The sequence below is a fragment of the Styela clava genome, chromosome 8, assembly GCF_964204865.1.
Source record: "Styela clava chromosome 8, kaStyClav1.hap1.2, whole genome shotgun sequence".
Lineage (NCBI taxonomy): Eukaryota > Metazoa > Chordata > Ascidiacea > Stolidobranchia > Styelidae > Styela > Styela clava.
Genome location: NC_135257.1, coordinates 11,626,089 through 11,644,350, shown reverse-complemented (window position 1 = coordinate 11,644,350; position 18,262 = coordinate 11,626,089). Strand labels below are relative to the sequence as shown.

General features: G+C 33.8%; 2 protein-coding genes across 4 annotated transcripts; one reads left to right on the top strand and one right to left on the bottom strand.

The window, feature by feature from the left end:
• Positions 1 to 1,837: 1,837 nt before the first annotated feature.
• Positions 1,838 to 9,803, bottom strand: LOC120345739 (nose resistant to fluoxetine protein 6-like). Its single transcript, XM_039415282.2, has 14 exons — positions 9,450 to 9,803; positions 9,202 to 9,344; positions 8,847 to 9,013; positions 8,213 to 8,337; positions 7,432 to 7,596; positions 6,770 to 6,819; positions 6,341 to 6,480; positions 5,472 to 5,646; positions 5,147 to 5,226; positions 4,561 to 4,683; positions 3,979 to 4,153; positions 3,560 to 3,758; positions 3,060 to 3,218; positions 1,838 to 2,454 (listed from the first exon to the last, which is right to left on the bottom strand). Exons 1-14 carry the CDS (start codon positions 9,790 to 9,792, stop codon positions 2,201 to 2,203), a joined length of 2,298 nt encoding a protein of 765 aa, XP_039271216.2. The 5' UTR covers positions 9,793 to 9,803; the 3' UTR covers positions 1,838 to 2,200.
• Positions 9,804 to 14,534: 4,731 nt separating this feature from the next.
• Positions 14,535 to 18,262, top strand: LOC120346057 (uncharacterized). Of its 3 annotated transcripts, none has more exons than XM_039415696.2 (4): positions 14,535 to 14,673; positions 15,701 to 15,896; positions 16,238 to 16,506; positions 16,924 to 18,262. In XM_039415696.2, exons 2-4 carry the CDS (start codon positions 15,866 to 15,868, stop codon positions 16,978 to 16,980), a joined length of 357 nt encoding a protein of 118 aa, XP_039271630.1. In that variant the 5' UTR covers positions 14,535 to 14,673; positions 15,701 to 15,865; the 3' UTR covers positions 16,981 to 18,262. The 3 variants fall into 3 exon arrangements, with proteins under 3 accessions (XP_039271630.1, XP_039271629.1, XP_039271628.1); XM_039415695.2 differs by having other exon boundaries at positions 14,571 to 14,667; XM_039415694.2 differs by lacking the exon at positions 14,535 to 14,673 and adding an exon at positions 15,327 to 15,606.

Genomic DNA, 18,262 nt, shown 5'->3' with positions numbered 1-18,262 from the left:
ATCAAATCCCATAATAAGAAAAGTAATGATATAAGCCCATGAACATATCTGGTATAAAGGTCGACAGTTTGTGAACAATGATTAAACGATGTGAGTACCATATCAATAAATATCGTCATGGTGAACCAGTTGAAGTTAGGATAGCCCGAATTAGCATTGTGAGATCTGGTTAAAGCACCTTGGATCGCAAATCGCGCGATAAAGTTGTGTGCTTCTAAGATATTTCATCAATATCTGACCTATATTTGCGACAGAAAAGTTAATTGATAACGATACAAAAATCTTCGTCATTGATTCTCTGGTTGGTGATGCCTGTTGGAAGAAGCCTGTTTGAATTACTGTAAAATTCGATTATATTTATATGTATTCAAATATACTTTTAGATTGCTGAACACACAAAGTGGGGAGGTGTTTCAATATATGCTTCATGTTTGTCTTCTGGCTCGAGCAAACATGATTTCTTGCGTACTTGTTACACAAATGCACGTTATCTTTTAGCGATAGGCATATGAGACAATGTGGCATATACGGTATAAATGTCTCATGGAAATATTATTTTCCTTTTATCAACAAAAAAACATGTACGTGTAACACAAATTGAAATGTACTTATGACGCTGTAAATAATTATTTCGTGAATATAGCAACAAAATTTCTAACAACTACTGCATTTAATAATTACTGCTCGGATAAAAAAAAAAAGGTCGATCGATATATAAAGATGACACCAAGGAGAGTTTCGAATTCTCTATAGGTCCGAAGTTTCTTTTGGTAAAAATGAACGTGGGTTGATTAAAAAATAAAAGCAAACCACAATCATGAAATAAGACTGAATCAGTATTGAAGTGGATCGTACTACAAAGAAACCGAATCGCTATATTGTTTGTTTCAAAACTGCAGGAAAGCTATTACTCGAATGTCTTACCTGAAATAATTGTTAACAAGTGTCGAAATATATATAAAAATAAAAATAGAAAACATCACAAGGCAAATTGGGGTAGTACCTATAGAAAAAAGTTTTCATAAAGTGCTCATAGCCAATTTAAATCTTTACAGTGAAAGAGTTCGTTGAACCATTTAATCGAACACGTTACAATAAACACAAATGACTGTTTAATTATTCTGATAAATTATAGTTTGAGATCTGTTTGCGCACTAATGTATACTGACAATATTGCGTAATCACAGTGTAATTTTATTGCGCGTATTATCAAACGCATAAATGTAGGTAGGTATGTTTCACATGGTATTTCATGAAATACCACGTTGTTTGAAACAACAAAATAAACTCTAAAATATTAATGTAATGGGATCGTAAAATGCCCCATGTTTCGGACTTTCTCATTGAGGCCATTGTTCCATATTCGCTAATTCTTTTGTGTTAATAGTCTATCAAACACTCGTAAACTATTATTGACCCTCAACCTAATTGCCGTGGTGATCTTTTATATAAAACAGTAACCAAATGTCATATTCATGATGTGGAATGATTACTATTTTGCATTGAGATTAGCTGATACTTTTCAAACCCCAAAGTATACCAGTGACTTATTTCATATATCACAGAATAAAATTCCGCTTTTTAACTAAAATCTGATTTGTAACCTTGTTTCGAGAAAGCTCACAAAAAGTCCGGAAATAAAATCAAATAACATCGATGATTCAAACGGGTGGTTGAATAGTTTTTCATCTTCAAAATTTTTGCCATTTGGAAACTGGCCTCATGTTCTATATTAGGACCCTACGCCTGTCGCTTTGTTACATCCGAGTTTAAAATCAAGTCATCCCAAAAAAGGTTTCTACTCTCAATTTAAAAACACTGGTTATTTTTTATTAATATTTATTGCAAAATTAAGTGAAAGTTGATCATTTATATGAAAATAAAGAATTGTTTCAAAAACCTTAAAATTTGAAAGTGAAATTCACATCATAAATTTACACGACCTGAGTATTAGTATTCATCATGCATCATATATAAAAATTCGTTACACTTCACTCATCTTTGTAGCTTTTTGCAACATTGTAATTGACAAGTTATGACTTTTCTTTTGAGTAAATTTCCATTAGAACTTGATATTATTATTGAGAAAATATGGATTCTCCAATTCTTGTTAGTTACATCATAGTTGCGTTATATATGGTTTGCGAAATTTCAATTAAATTCACTCTACCACCACAAAAGTTGTACATCAAATTATATTTTACAATTTGTCAATTTCACATGTATTTTCCAGTACAACGCCATTGTCTATCCCTTGTTTTTGAGAACGTAGAGATGCCTTTGCGAATCCATTCTCCACAGCAACTGCATTGTCGTTCGCTTCTGTTTCCAATTTCATCGACTTGATTTCAGGTCGCTTTTTACTTGGGAAAATAATTTTCTGAATACCAGCTACAGGTGCTTCTATGACCAGATGCAGAAGATACGCAAGACCGTAGGATAGCAGCATTGCAGCTGAAAAATAACATTGGTGTATATCTGGTTATTTGACCTATATATATATATATATAACCAACAGAGTTCAATATTTTATAATAATCTATTATTTAAAAACCACTTGTCATCTTTCGACTATAAGGTATATGAGAAAGTTAGGAAAAGTCAATTAACTGACTGGAACGCAATCCATGGTGCTATATTTAAGCAGTAAGTATATGACAGGAAATATATATATAATATATAAATAGAAAAGATCTTTTAAAATATAGTTCTTTTGTAAAGTGTTCTACTAGTGGTCAATGTGTGAGGTACTAAGTCCTTATTGAGAGAATTGTACCGAAGAAATGGCCGAAAAGTGATTCTCTTCATTTGGAAACAATAATAATGCAGAATGCCAATAATGCCCGTGCCTTCTCATATCCAATACTTGACCGACGAAAGGTATTAAAAATCTATTCTCATCAAAATTGCTTTGACATATAGAGAAAATTGAAATAATTAACAAGAAACTGTGAGTAGTAATAATTTGGGACATCGTTAAAAACATTTCGACAGCTATGTAGACGTTTAATTCAAAAGCGTCAAACAATGAAAAAGGGGGACAAACAAAAAATACCAACCCAGAAAATAGTAGATCATAATGTTGAGTGCGAAATGTATCTCAATCTCTCTCGAAGCATACATATACGTAATTACGATTGGATGAATAAGATATGCACAGAATGTCAAACGACTCAACGGAATGAAAAATTTCCAACTGAGAAATGAGTTTATAGGTCCTGAAACAAAAAGAGTAGTGTTTTGAACAACGCAAATACCGTATATAAAACGATAATGAATACAAAAAATTTTGTGTTATATATTGAATGATGAAATTTAAAAAAAAAATGCGTTTGTAGCTAATTGGTCATATTTCAATATGTTAAAACAGGATAGATGCACCAAAATTAATATTTTATCTGAATCTTTCTCACGTAATAATCTAGGAACAAAACAATTATAGATGATCACTTCGCCTATATGTTTTTTACACTCAAATAAAGTTGTGCTTCTCATAGAGGTGTTCAATTCATAAGTATATTATCGTAGATACAACGTTTAATGGGATTATATTATTTACCTCCGTATCCTGACACACATGCAATTGTTAACCACGAAAGCCCGAATGCCCAAATTGGTCTGAACACGGCGTTATAAAATGATGCCAAGTTCTGAGATGGATATTCTCCAATATCTGAGTACATAACAGTTCCTGTCCATCCATAAATTACTGTGAGCTCTATCGCCGCTACTGCCATCCACATAAGAGTTACGAACCACTGTGAAATATGTACAGTAAAATAATATAACATAAAATTCTGTTTTACTTTTTAATTAGGAATAAAATATTCATGCATTCGTGTTTATAGCTGAACACAAAATTAATAAATTTAAACGCAAATCTGTTCTGGAATTAACTGCCATTATAATTACAATATCACAAAAAAATTAAGTAATCTTTCCGAATTGATACCAATATTTATAACTTTTTCAACCTACTTCATTCATCTTAATTTTTCCTTTTGTAACAAATATGATATATCCGGTTGCCATTCCAATCATATAAACTCCGATGCGACACCAAGGCTTGGTGTAAATGTCGTCAAAGTATATCATACCTTCGGGTGGAGGATCAGTTCTAGTTTCATAGCCTGTTGTGGACATTAATAATAACCTGCAATGTAAACCATAAAGCGCATTATAACGCTGGAGCAAACATATTTTCAATACACAAAATGCAATATATGCCTCATAAAAGCAGGTTTCGACATCTTCCTTTACGCTTCCTTCCTTTAAATTAAACACACGAGAATTTACCTAAATCTTATTAAGCTCGAGTTCACAGTAGCATAGCAGAGAATGGTATACGAGATCATCAAATATTTCTCCATTAACTATAGAGTAAAGTATATATGACGAGGCCTGAAATATTCAAGACTAATCGAAATATATTTCGTAAATAATTTCAAACGGTGTTTTTTCGCCTCTCATTTAACTGAGCATAAAATGAAATTAGATAATAGACAAGTAATGTTTTCAAAAAATTCCCCACATTTAGAATAAAGATGTAATAAAATGTACCTCAATAAGTATCCATAAGCTAAAGAGTCTGGATATAAATTGAAGTGCGTTGACAAGGCCCCAACAATTGCGCTATTGGCTAAAACGACTCCGCCCATTACCCCAAGTCCGACTTTGGGATATCTGAAAAACATCAAAAAATATTTTAAAACGTGCATGATAGAAATTATGAAAATAGAATACAGTCAGCATACATATACAGTTGCTTGAAGAAAATGTTTAAATCGTCGTCCTCGAACATCTTTAGCCAACCAAATATCGTTATCGGTATTTTATTATTTTGAATGTTTTGGGTTTGTACTTAAGATTCAGACAAGCTTCAGGCAAATTGTCAGTTGAGTGAGAGGGATAACCTATATTGGTATGTCATAGTTATTATATGTTTGACAATTCAATTTTACATCAAACGTTAGACGTAGTACCGTTAAATTAAACGCCGAGAGGAAAGTGCACGTTTTCCAATGAATATCATAAAGCCTAGGAATAGAACAAAGGTTTTCTCCACTCGCACTGTCCCGTCTTTCGTTTCACTTCATATAACCGTAAGCCTAACTTGAAACATGCGTTAGAAAAAATATCAACTCACTTATAGAGTAAATAAAGAAATATAGGCGACAGTAGATAAAACTGCATGTCATTCGCAAGATACCAAGTCCAAGCGATGCACTGAAAACAACATAATGAAATAACAGTCAATTTTCCGGATCGGGGTATTTTAATTAGGTAATACACCTTAGAATATTTAATAGACATCATTTTGCAAATATGGGAGATTAAATATGAATATTATTACATTGACAACGTCGTTGAGGGGACACACAAATCGCGACCTCACAACCTTGTGAATGTCTTGCTCACCCCATATATTACATTCTAATATTGAATTCAATTTAATTTTAAAAGTAGACTACCTCTCTTCCTAAGTCTGCTGGATATAAGTTGTTGATGTACAGAAGATTTGTCCACCAGTATTTTTGGCACCAACCTACCACTGGTTCAACGGATATTGGTTCTAAAGGTCCTTCCACAATCATAGGCACAAAAGTAACCATGAAAAGTATGATTAGTGCCACTGTTGGTGTGAGCCTGAGAATATTTGAATATCATAAAAAATAGCCAACAGTTATATTGAGCGTTTCCGATATCAAAAATCGAGTGCGAAGTAATTCTTGTTAACAAATGTGATACAAATTAAAATGTGTCAGATAACCCAAAGAAATCTGATAAATAATATATATTACTAGAATGTAATTTTTATGATAAGAATATACCTTATACCTGGTATCAGTTCATTTGCCCTGCTGAATCCAAAAGATTTTGCTTATATATGATCGGATAATGATGGTGGCAAGTGGCAGTTAGGACTGAAAATAGGTCACAAACGATATATGTGTGTGTGACCCCTTCCATAGACGGCCATACGGACAGAAATTTAGCCTGATGTGTATGACAGCTACATAAAATAGGTATTATACTGATAACCAAGTGTTTTCACGAATAATTGCCGTTCACGTGAACTTGTCAAATGTCTCTAGCACAAATGAAAAGTGGTGACAACTGTACTGTGTAAAGTTTGTCACGAAAATTTTGAATCTCATGTGTTTTCTGGTAAAACGATACAACCATGTTTTCCACTAAACTGAATGATAGCCTGCAAATCGTTTGTTCCATTGCTCTATCAGAAATATATTAATCCTTGACCGAGGGGTCGCTACTATATTTTCACTTATCTTCCAAGACCTCTTAGTACGAGACATTAATTATAATAATATTAAGATACCTCAAATATCGACTCAAGTACATCAAAGGTACGTTCAGTTTTCCACGCCGTTTAGTCATTTCTCGCATGCCAAGATAAGTCACTAATAAACCACTTAGAAAAAAGAAGGTGTCCACTGATAAAACGCCGTTGATAATGACCTAAAATGAGCATGGCTTATATATCAATTTCGAATAGCAATTTTTTGTATAATAAAAATAAAAATGAGTAATCGCTTTTATTAAAAAAAATCGTCAAAATTTTTTAAAAATGGATCGAATATAATAAAAACGTGCGAGCTCTATAAATGGTGATATAGATACCAGGATAGATATGTTTCCAAAATTATCTGATCATCTTTGCATCGCACCCTGCAAGTGTTTTTGATGTATATGCTGTATTTTCATGTACACATTTTCATAAAAATATAGTAAAATCAATAGAATGCACCTGAAATGTTCCATGGTTTAGAGCCCAGTCCGCAAAATCAACCATATTATCTAAATACATAAATTTGAAATTATATGTAAAATGAACTGTGATTTGCTATACATTGCATTGCAGATCTGTGCAATTCTAACGACGCCTTTTTACTTGTCGCTTATTCAGATAGCGATTGTTCCGAGAATAGATTTAGGCGAAAATGATATTTCGCGGAAACGGACTTGGGTAAGAATATAAAATAGACTTCAAATATTCGCCAATAAGAATCCCCAATCATAGATATGAACCGAGTGTTTAGATTCCCATCCAAAGTACTGGAAATATTGTTGAAAATAAATGGAGAATTGCTAAATTGCTCAAATATATGGACTAGGATGTCAAATAACAAGTGGTCATATGGAGAATGATGCATGCCATAAAAATGTGTGCCTGTGAATTCTATATTTGGGGTAAATATCGTACTCGGATATCGGATAAAATGTGGAAAAAACAGAATGCAAAGCCTTCTGGCGATTTCATTCATCTTTAAGTTCTGAAAATTGACATCGATTACACCAAAAAGCGATTTTTCGTAACTCCAGTAAGAACAACAACAATTTAGCAAAACGATCCAGATGTCCTTTCTTGTTCAATAAATTGTATACTACTTGATCCGATTCATCCATTACCTGATACTCCAAGAATAAAGTTAAAGGTATGACCCAGTATCACCCAAGACATGCTGAGAAAGCGTAAACCATTAAGTACATGTATGTTTCCTTCCTTCTGAGTAAGATCAAGTAGAGTGTTTGTATTCTTGACGACTGAAAACGACATTGCAAGCGACGACAAAGCTGCAATATGTATAAAATAAGCAGCTTATGGCATGGCCATAACAAAAATCGACAAAAAATGTGTTACTGTTGTAAACAACCGCACATTTTACCCATCTAGTCATGTCTGGCGTGTGAGGCTCCAAGTATCAGTGGAGAATAAACCATAAAGCTCTTTGATTTTCATTGCCTGCCACGGGAAATTTTTTAGCGTGGGGATCAAATAAACAGATATTTTTTTTTTATTGAGCAAGTTCATTACCGCACTTTGCATCTGTATATACCATATTGTGCATGAGTGTCAAATGAGATATAAATGTGGTAATATCATTTAAAAAAGTGACAGTAAATGGTCACATGTAGACATTAATAGCGCATCAGGTGGTCGAAACTTCCACGGCTCACCGATTGGACGCGCCAGTCTTTGGTAGCGGGTCACCATATTGCGTTTGTGATACTGTTTGTGGCAGTACAGTGTCGTACCGGTACTAATAGTAATATGCAAAAGTCTTTCTGTTTTGGAACACTTCTACAATATGAAGTTGGTTGTATTAAATATTCGTGCACAAATAAAATGGGAACAGAGGTAGAAGGTAACACGTGAAAAATTGCTATGATGACATGAATAGGTACAAACCCGATTTTTGTTTGAAATTTTCACGTTCACGATGTGTGTTTTCATTTGTCTTTCTTTTTAATATGCAATATACTTCGTATATTGTACCAAACAATACAAAGACTCCGAGTAATGAAAAGATAACGCTGAAAAATAATTAAATTGACTGAGAAATCACAAGAGAATACTATGCTTCTTTATTATTTATATTTTGTTTCTAATCTATTAAAAAATAACAACTGATGTCATCTAAACTTTGCCAAGTTTATTTCAGTAATTTATTATATTATACCGTATATTTTTCTGAAATTTAGGGCATAAATTGAAGGTAAACAAACTGAAAACCGGTTATGCTCCAATAAATGATTTGTTTTCCTTTTCATTAATGAGATACAATGGTAAATGATATGTTGTTTCGTATGTCTATTTGCAATATAACGTTCATTCACATTTTGCACGATACGCCACTGTGATAAATAACTGCTTTGTTCGTATATTCCGTACGTTTGCGGTGTTTTGTTTCTATTAAGATCGTACAAATGAAGGAAAGATATTATTTTTGACCGGAACATAGTGCAGTTTATCTTTGTGTATGTCTGCCTTCTGTCAATCTATCAAATCTAAATCCACGACTAACGTAAAAACTTCTACTCACATGGCTGTAATGTCAACTGCATCAAAAACTATAGGTTTTGGGCAGCGCGAATTCATGTAAGTTGTTGTCATGTTTGGATCGATCAGAGCTTGCATTAAAACATTGATTTCTTCCACAGTACAAATATCGGGAAAGCAAACTCCGAGTTGCAATCCCTCTGTGCTATTCTGTAAAAAGTTACTTTTTATTCAATTTTTATAATTTATACGACTTAACATATTGTTTTAGCCTTCACAAAATGCATCATTCTTGTGTTACTTCGCATAATCCTCAAACATCATTGACTGAAAACAATTACTAGTTTTTTTTTAAGCAAAAGTGTAAATAAATATAATAATAGGTCATATATACTAACCGGTTTATCTCCAAAAATAGAGGTGCACATTTTTGTTGTTATATCTTTTCCGTTTGTTGCACCAGAACATTGGTAGTAAGTTCCCAGCCACATGTAATTACCTTTTAAGAGTCCACTCTCTTCTTTGCCACCCGCATCGTCAACTGAAATTCATGGCTCATGGAAGTTTGGTAATGTTCAATGGTTGGTTAATTTGATACATTTTAGGCAATGATGTTCTTATAATATCGAGTATTTGAAAAACTTACTTTGTCTTGCATATGGAACTCCTGCAATGGTAGCAAGGACTAATTTTAAAACTAGCCCGTTGCAAGTTGGCTCGTCACCTTCCGCTTTTTGTTCTGAAATCCTGGATATGATCTCCGGGTTGGCAATGTTATTCAATAACGTGAGTGATGATTCTACAGAGCTTTCATAAAAATTATGCTCGCGAGCTCGAAGTAGACTATCCAACGCTTTCTGGGGTAAATAACTAGGGTATGGATGATTTCGAATGCTGGAGTGCATCGCGGAATTCGTATCTGCGGAGGCTAATAATGCAACGTTCATGACAACAATACAGAATAATAAAAAAATTGTCATGATGATCATGAGTAACTGAAAAAAACATAACCATAAGATACCTTTTATTGATATATAATTGAAGAAACTAATATTTATAAAAGGTAATAATCAAGCTCTGATTTCGTATAGGTTTTGTTAAACGATTGCGTTCAACTTTTTTCAAAGTACTCTAACTTCACTGCATGATTAAAACCTAGTGTTTGCTTATGCCATATTGCCTAGTAATCACTGGTTCTCAACCAGTGGACAATGGCCCACTGCAGGACCATTGAAACATTTTCAATTAGGCCACGAGCCTATCAAAACTTATTATGGTTATTGAAAAGTTCAATTTCATTTGTGCCATTATAGTCGAATTTTTATTGTAGTAGCAATAAGTGATGTTGCTGCTTTTTATTCTAATTATTAAAGTGAAATTATTTATTTTTGCAAAAAGAGTTTTGTTTTTTTTGTAGTTTTTTCCTTGCATGAGAAAGTTAGTGGACCGCAGAATTTTCATGCAACCAAAGTGAGCCACGAAAGAAAAAAAGATTGATAATCACTGGGCTCTAGTTTGAGTTGAAATATGACACAAACGCTGTTATTGAGTCGAACCTCAATTCGACAACTGTAGTCGGAGGTTCAGTACACCCGAAGGCTGGCTCATCTGAGTGTTGCCAACGCAAAATCCATGTAAAGTGATTTTACATTTGCATCGCGACCATCGCCTTCAAAATTCGATATTTGTAAGCTTGAAAAATTCCAAAAAAATATCAGCAACACTAAATAAACAGCATTTCGCTGACAGTTGTATTATCTGGATTTTGATGTTTATTTCAGGCGTATTTAGGTATCGGTAACAATTATTTCAGTTTTCTTTAGTTCACTACAATCAATTCTGTCTTCAATCGGCTAAAATCCCACACAGAATGTTGCACCTGAGTAAATATCTTTCGCTGTTTGCTCCTAGTTTCTATTTGAATAAAAATTGTAATTAACAGGCAAAATTTTATACAACGCAAGTAACTTTCCCGGTTGTCTATATTTCACATTTCCGTCAAGGGTATAGAGCACTTCATACCCAGTCATCTACAAAACATATTTCTGACTACAACTGTTAATTTTGAATGGAAATTATTGTTGACTGATTAGGCCTGGCGCAGTACTGTAACAACTATTCACTGTTTTAGTCACATGCTAAGTTCATCTGCTGCTGTGCAATCAACACGTGATAGAAAACCAACAATGTAACGACTCCTGAACAAATCTCGTATAAGTAATGATTTATTTGGGATAAAGGTCGATTATTCGGAAACAATAAATAAAACAGTAATATTTCTAGGTTGAAGTGGCGATAGTCCTGGTTACTCATAAATGATAACATTTTGCTATCAAAGCCGTTATGCATAATCAGTCTTGTTGTGACTTCGTACATGGTTTTGACTCTAAACTGAATTTTAGAACGCTGTGAATCAGATGAATCCTAATGCAGCTCTAACCGCGTAGTAAAATTTGAAATACAAGTCGCTTATATATAGCCTGGTGGCAAATGAGATCATTGAGTTTTTTGAACTCCAACATACAATGTAAAACATTACTAATTATTATATGGAATGATCTCATATACGCTCTTATATAAATTGATTTTTGTAATATTTTATGATATCAATCCACCAAGTAATATGGTATATTTTTGGCCTAATCTTCAACCTAGGAAAAATGATTAAGCTTGTTATCAAACGCTAAAAAGTGCGGGCAAACTTATCAGATGTTCCATGCATTTCACAAAAGCAATTAAGATTTGACTAAAGTCGAAATAGATCGTGGTCATTTTTCAGGAGAACAATAGATTGAAAACAATAACTAAAGACTCAATCAATAATTTATTCCTGGATTATAAGCCTCCTAGTTTTTATTTGAATAAAAACTGTAATCAACAGGCAAAATTTTATACAACGCAAGTAACTTTATTACACGATTCATTACACAAAATTACTAGAATTTCGGATAGACATAATGGGTTTTCATAATGTTGAGAAAGCATAGTTTATCTATATTTTGTTTAAGTTATGCTTCAAGCAAACATGCTTCATCACGCACTCATTACACAGACACACGTGATCTTTTAACGATGGGCGTGTGATGCAATTTGGCATGTAGGACATTTTTAATTACTTCTCAACATGTGAAATGAAGGGCGTAATGTAGAAATTTTTGTTACCATTATTGCCAGAGCACAAATTCAACGACCACTTTTTCGAATACCTTTTACTATATTTGTCAATGGCCACAATTCGACAAATTCCTTTTCGGATAACACTTAGTTATTAACAAGCGTTATTGTTCTTTTGTTACTACTTTTCTACGAGTTTTTCAATTTTGAAAATTCTCTAGCTTGCTGCAAAAAAACTTTCACGGAGTTAAAATCTGTTTCCTCCAGTTAGGGAAATTAATTCTCTTTAAATGTGGGTTATCATGGAGAAAATTTTATAGCGAATTTATTTCTATAATTTTTTTACGATTTTTGGCTTTTATTGCTTACATAAAGTGGCCTTCGTTTGCGAGACACGACTTTTTAAAATTCAACTGATAATTAGTAGGGACCGTTGATGACGTAGAACAAAGTTAGCAGTGATGGCCTGCCAATATGTACTCCCTAAGCACTGGAGAATGAAACGAGAAGAAATCTAGGAATCACATTTGCTCAACTAACCTGTTCTGATGTCTCCATGGAACTCTAATTTATTTGAAGCCATCGTTTCAGCCTAAATATTATGTTGAAGTCCATGCAAACCTATGCTCCACCGCCCAAAAGAACAATACCTGACGCATGCAGTTTATCGAATCAAGTTTTCATTTATTTTTTTCATCTTTGTCCGATCTATGACATTTCACCTAGCGATTACTAGTTTTCATCATATGTAATTCATTCGTGTCAATGAATGTTTCCTCACGAATCCTCAATAATTGAAGCCTTGTGTTATAAATATATATTACATTTCTTGTCATTTCAAGCATTTCACTTCAAACAGGCTTCTGTATGAGCTTTCACTGATAGGCAAAAGCGAACTTTATTTCTGGATGACATAAGTGTTTCTCTTATCCTGAAATTTACACAGAATTGAACTGGGAATATTATCTTCTTTTTAATCATACTGCAGCATAATTCAACAAATGATCAGTTCGAACTGTTCCGGTTGGTGACAGCTGGACTGTGCTGTTAATAGAAGTGTGAACTGGAAAACATGAGGTATACAGTTAAAATTGATAGAATTGGATATAACACGAGTGCTAGATGATATTGCCAGAAATGTAGTAATGTTCAGAATAATGTGAAATGAATACAAATTCATCAAGACACGATAAACCTTAACTGGGATTCCACGTTTGCCTTTGATCATTCTCTTGGTAAACTCAGCAATTTGTACTGCAAGCCTGTACTGCGCTGCAAGATCTTCACCTATATTTGGGTTCAATCATTATCTATTCCATAACATCTCCATTGTGCACCTCGTCCTCCTCGTTACTACTTCCATATTTACATCTAATCATCCTTTCCCCACCCTCCAGTATTCAAATATTTAACGGAACGTGGTTTTATGAGTGATGGAATGCATGAATGCAGTCCGAAGTTGGTTTATATCAGTGTTTCCTAACCTGTGGATCGCGACCCAAAACTGGATCGCCTGCAAATTTTCCCGGGTCGCTTGTTTGTTTTTTTCAATAAAAACCTAAAAGTTACTTATTTTATTTTCTAGTAAATTTTGATGTTTATTTTATATTTGGTATTGAAGTTTTCCTCAATAGTAATTGTATATGTGGGAAATATCATTTCGTATAAACTTGGCAGTATTCATTTTGCTAAGTAAAGCCACACCACCATTTCAAAAACTCGCTTATGGCAAACAATCACTTCGGGGTAATTTTCTGGAATAAATGTTATGTGAAAATGATTGTTTTATATTAGTCATAAAGTTTGCGGCCATAAAAGAACTACATGCCGTTCAGTATTTGAGCATGTCATTGGGTCGTGACATGTTACAAAATTCATTAAAAAAAAAATGTGGATTGCTCGAAAAAAAGGTTGGGAACCACTGTTTTATACAGTGTGACAGTCACAGTTTTCCAAAGCCTATTTCCGGTACGTTCTTTACAATGTATGTTAATGAGGGATTGCCTGACTGTCTGAGCTCCCTATCCATATGCATTTCTGTTTAACATTACATTATTAGACACGTAGTGGACATTACGATCGTTTCAATATCATGTTGTTGTCCTTGTTATTAGTCTTCTCCTCCGTCATGATACAATCGCTTTTCTCTTCGAATACTGGACCAATTACTTCGAAATTTTCAGTGGTTAAAGGTATATATTTTTTTCAGGAGACTATTACTTTTATTTATTACTAAATTCCCTATGAATCCTATGAGATCTGACATTTCATTCAAAATTTCGCTGTTCTAAAATTCACTCATGGGAACACTGTTTTGAAACCTATTTCAAGCGGTTGCGTCATCAAGGCTGTAGGTACGGTACTGTTATAGTCACTTTGGGTACTGCTAAGTTACCGTACCACAGTAAAATTGACTTATTCCTTTTGCGATCTTACTATCGCAGTAAATGTAGGTTTTCTAGCAAGTCTAGCCTACCGTATTTGTTAATTTTGATAAAAACAAATTGAATTGAGATTTTATATGCCAGAGAAGAACCGTTCCACGATCGAATAGAAGACCTACAGTACAGCAACAGGTACTGGTAAGGTATACCGTACGGTAACGCAGTGAATTACGCTCTCATCATTTTGTTACAGTTCTGATGTAAACAACATAAATTTTGTAGCCTACCTTTTTTTTTTATTTGATAAGAGGAAATGAATTGAGTTCTTATATGACAAGGAAGAACCGTTCTGCGAACGAATTTCAGGTACTGGTAAGTTACCGTACCGCATATGATTATCGGTGAATCAATATTTTTTATTTTGCTCTGGTACCGTAATGGAGAAGTGACTGGGATTACTTGTTATTTCAATTTACGTTAAAATTGGGAATGGGACAAAACAGGCTTTTACTGACCCGGAGTAGGCTACCTGTCAATCAAGTCATCAATCTAGTCACACTAGAGTGATTTTGGCGTTTAGAGGCCGTTAATCTCCGTTCTCGGAGCGGGAAAGCGTTTGCCCGGGTATTGGGAATTTTTTTCAATTGGGAGAGTGGGCATTTCATGGTAATGAAATGTGGCGAGTCGAGATTCTTCTATCTATGAGAAACAAGGTCAATAATACATGACGAGCACTAATCTGAAGACGTAAAATAAAAGACCTAGAATAAATTTGTGTTTATCGTGGCAAAAATTCTTATCATTTTTCAATCTCACGAAGATGTAACAAAATAGATTTTATATGTATGCATTTAGTCAAGGCTATCCCATTTAAATGCTATTAAATTTGTCAATCAACAAAATTGATTTATACGGCAAAAGTGATAATAGGGCTGCTGCATCCGGTAGGCTCTAATCAATGGAACACCCATCATTTTATTTTTGGAATGCATATATATATATCTCCATTTGTCACACTATAAATGTACTGCAAATTATGTTGGTAAGGTAGCTTTATCAGTGGTAATCGAAACTGTTCATTGCTCCGGGTTTTCCATGTCAGGCACTTGCTCATTCTTATATATATATATTTGAGTTATCCTGCATAGATTGTCATTAAAACATACGATTGCTACCTGTGGTTTCAACGTAATCACTATATGCACGAGAGGAAAAAATACTTGGAGAATACAGATATAAGGAATTATAAAAAACTCTATTATTTTGTTTCGATTGGTTTTGCTCTTTACATCGGTTCAATATATGGTTAGTTATTGTATTATCATGAATAGTAAAATTCAATTTTTTCAGCATATAAAATTGCATAAACACGACTTTATATGATATTGACATTATTTAGGTTTTGCGTCATTACAATGCAGCCTTAAGGTCAAAGAAAACATTGGACCCACGAGCATGCTTCTTGCCGATTTGGCCTCTGCTATTGGAGGGTTGTTTTTAACCCCCCCTGTTGGTCAGATTGTTTGGGCCAACGAAGGTTCTTGTTGGAGGCGAATCGCTGACAATGCTCTACACAGCATCATTTTTTAAACCAAGTAAAGTATTCATTGTTCAGTATTATTCAATTGTAGTTTCTTCAACCGATGGTGGACACAGCACTTAGTGTTGGTCATGCAATATCTAAAATATTTGTAAAACTGGAGGCGTGGGAGTTGACTGTGACCCCCGTCAACAGACATAAATATTTGGACTTGCAAATACAAAAATCTAATTTGCAAACAAGATTGGTTATATTTGCTGAGCAAAAATAAAACAGCAACATATGAAATTCGAATAATCTACGATCTCTTCCACATACATTAATTTAAGATCTTTAATCTGAATGACCAATTGTTATATTAATGAAAGCTTTCTGTTCAATATTTTATTTTAACAGATTGGTGTACTATGTTACCGTCGTCTATTCTGTTTGGTTTATGTGAAAGTGCCGTATGGGGAGCTTCATCTATTATGATCGCCACTGCAGAAAAAAGTGTACATCGAGAAGGCCAAGGAAAGGAAGGTGTTCTGTACGGCATGAAAGAGAAGTATCCAGCGGAGTTGACACTGAATAAATTCTCAAATACTTCAACGTATGTAGAGGCGAGGTCGTACGTAAATTGGACAACGGAATTTCTTGCTACATGTGCATCAAAAGATTGTCCGGTATTGAATTCATTTTAAACTGACATATTATCGTTGTTTACGTCTACTATCATTTCCTGCTTTGGTAAAAACATTCATCTCCCTGGAGCATACGTAGCTGGTTTGACTATCGATGTGGCTAAGAAGAAATATTTCATTTTGTAAGTTGAAACAAAGAATCAATAATATGGGGGACTATCAAATAAATGAATTTTCAAATTTCATGTTTGTCACGCGACGTCACTGCAATTCATTCCGTGTGTGATTTTTTAAACCTTGGTATTCAACAAAACATTGTAATTTTGAATTATAGATAAATTTCAATGTCGAAAATCTAATAATAGAACAAATTTCACCGTGTTATCATATATATAGTTTATTACATTTACCTGCTCTCGAAAACAATCGAATAAAAAAAAATATTATTTTGCTTTTCAGTTGTTGCATCTATCTATTTCAATGACATTACATCGTCATTCTGCGTTCAAAATTTAATGATCTCTTGTGGTGCGGCGTTTACATTTGCATGGAGTTTGCAAGTTCGTGTATACATCAAACTTTACGTGATGACGGCGATAACAATCCTCACAACAATTTCTTTGCTTATAGATCATATCGAGTATAAAAACGAATGTGCTGAGTATGAAAGGCTGGATAGAGCTTGAAGGTGCAGTGTACGCGTTTGACGCTGTATAGAAATCGAAATTGTATTAATAAAAACATAATTAACTTTTTCGTTCAATTTCAATTTACTCTCATCAATCTTTTTTCATTACATATCCCAACATTTGTTGTATGTACAAGAAAGTGATGCGAACTGGCTATTCCTATAGGCTTGTTAAAACATATTGCTCACTAAATAGGAAAAAAATAGAAGTTGGCAATAGCAGTAGGGCGGAATTTTATGTTACAACAAGCATTTGCACAAATTGGTTGGATCATTTACCACGGAAAATTGATTTGAATCACCAATATTCAGCAGACAAATGTCATTCGAAAAAGAAGTCTTTTTATCTAAATCAAGCTGCTCTTGAAACGGGGACTTGTCCAGGGTTCATGCTTCGAATCTTTCTTCTTTGTTTTATTCACTAATGATATCTTCGCCTGCTTTATCATAAAATTCAATTATTCACCGAACCGAAGACACTGGTCGTCTCTGCAGTACGACACTAATGGCAATTCTGGAATAAGATGTATATATCGTCATAGAATGAGAGTGCTGTGGCTGTTCCAACTGTATCTAATCTGAGTTTCAAGGTTTTATTGAATGTGACATATCAACACCTTTTGAACTAATATGCTGGTGTAGCTTTGAAGTGTTACCCATCGCAAATAAAAGTTGTATTTTATCTTGTGTGGTCCTGTTTAAACGGTACCATCTTGCTACCATTTTTAATACCATTTATGAAGTGGAAAAATAACCCACTGATTTACGCAATATATACTCTAATCTGCCCATTTCTTTTTACATCTTTATCATTGGACACGAAACGGACCTATATATCGCTTTAGTATTATGTTGTTGTTGAAATCAAAAAATCGCTTTTCTCTTTAATTACTCGATCAATCGCTTTTCTTTTCACATCTTTATCATTGGACACGAAACGGACCTATAGATCGCTTTGGTATTATGTTGTTGTTTGAAATCAAAAAATTCGCTTTTCTTTTCAATTACTCGATCAATGGCTTTTTAATTTTCAGTGGTTAAAGATCGTTGTTGTCGCTAGAAGGATGTTTATTTTATTATTTATTCCTCAATATTCTATGCTAGTTTCGA

What these genes read in the sequence shown, in the direction of transcription:
- LOC120345739 (XM_039415282.2), bottom strand. Translation starts at nt 9,792, where the DNA reads ATGATCATCATGACAATTTTTTTATTATTCTGTATTGTTGTCATGAAC. An exon ending in GCAGTTGACATTACAGCCAT is followed by an intron (nt 8,338 to 8,846) that starts GTGAGTAGAAGT and finishes ATTATTTTTCAG; the next exon opens with CGTTATCTTTTCATTACTCG. An exon ending in TACTTGAGTCGATATTTGAG is followed by an intron (nt 5,647 to 6,340) that starts GTATCTTAATAT and finishes AAATATTCTCAG; the next exon opens with GCTCACACCAACAGTGGCAC.
- LOC120346057 (XM_039415696.2), top strand. Translation starts at nt 15,866, where the DNA reads ATGCTCTACACAGCATCATTTTTTAAACCAA. An exon ending in AGCATCATTTTTTAAACCAA is followed by an intron (nt 15,897 to 16,237) that starts GTAAAGTATTCA and finishes TTATTTTAACAG; the next exon opens with ATTGGTGTACTATGTTACCG. An exon ending in GTGCATCAAAAGATTGTCCG is followed by an intron (nt 16,507 to 16,923) that starts GTATTGAATTCA and finishes TTTGCTTTTCAG; the next exon opens with TTGTTGCATCTATCTATTTC.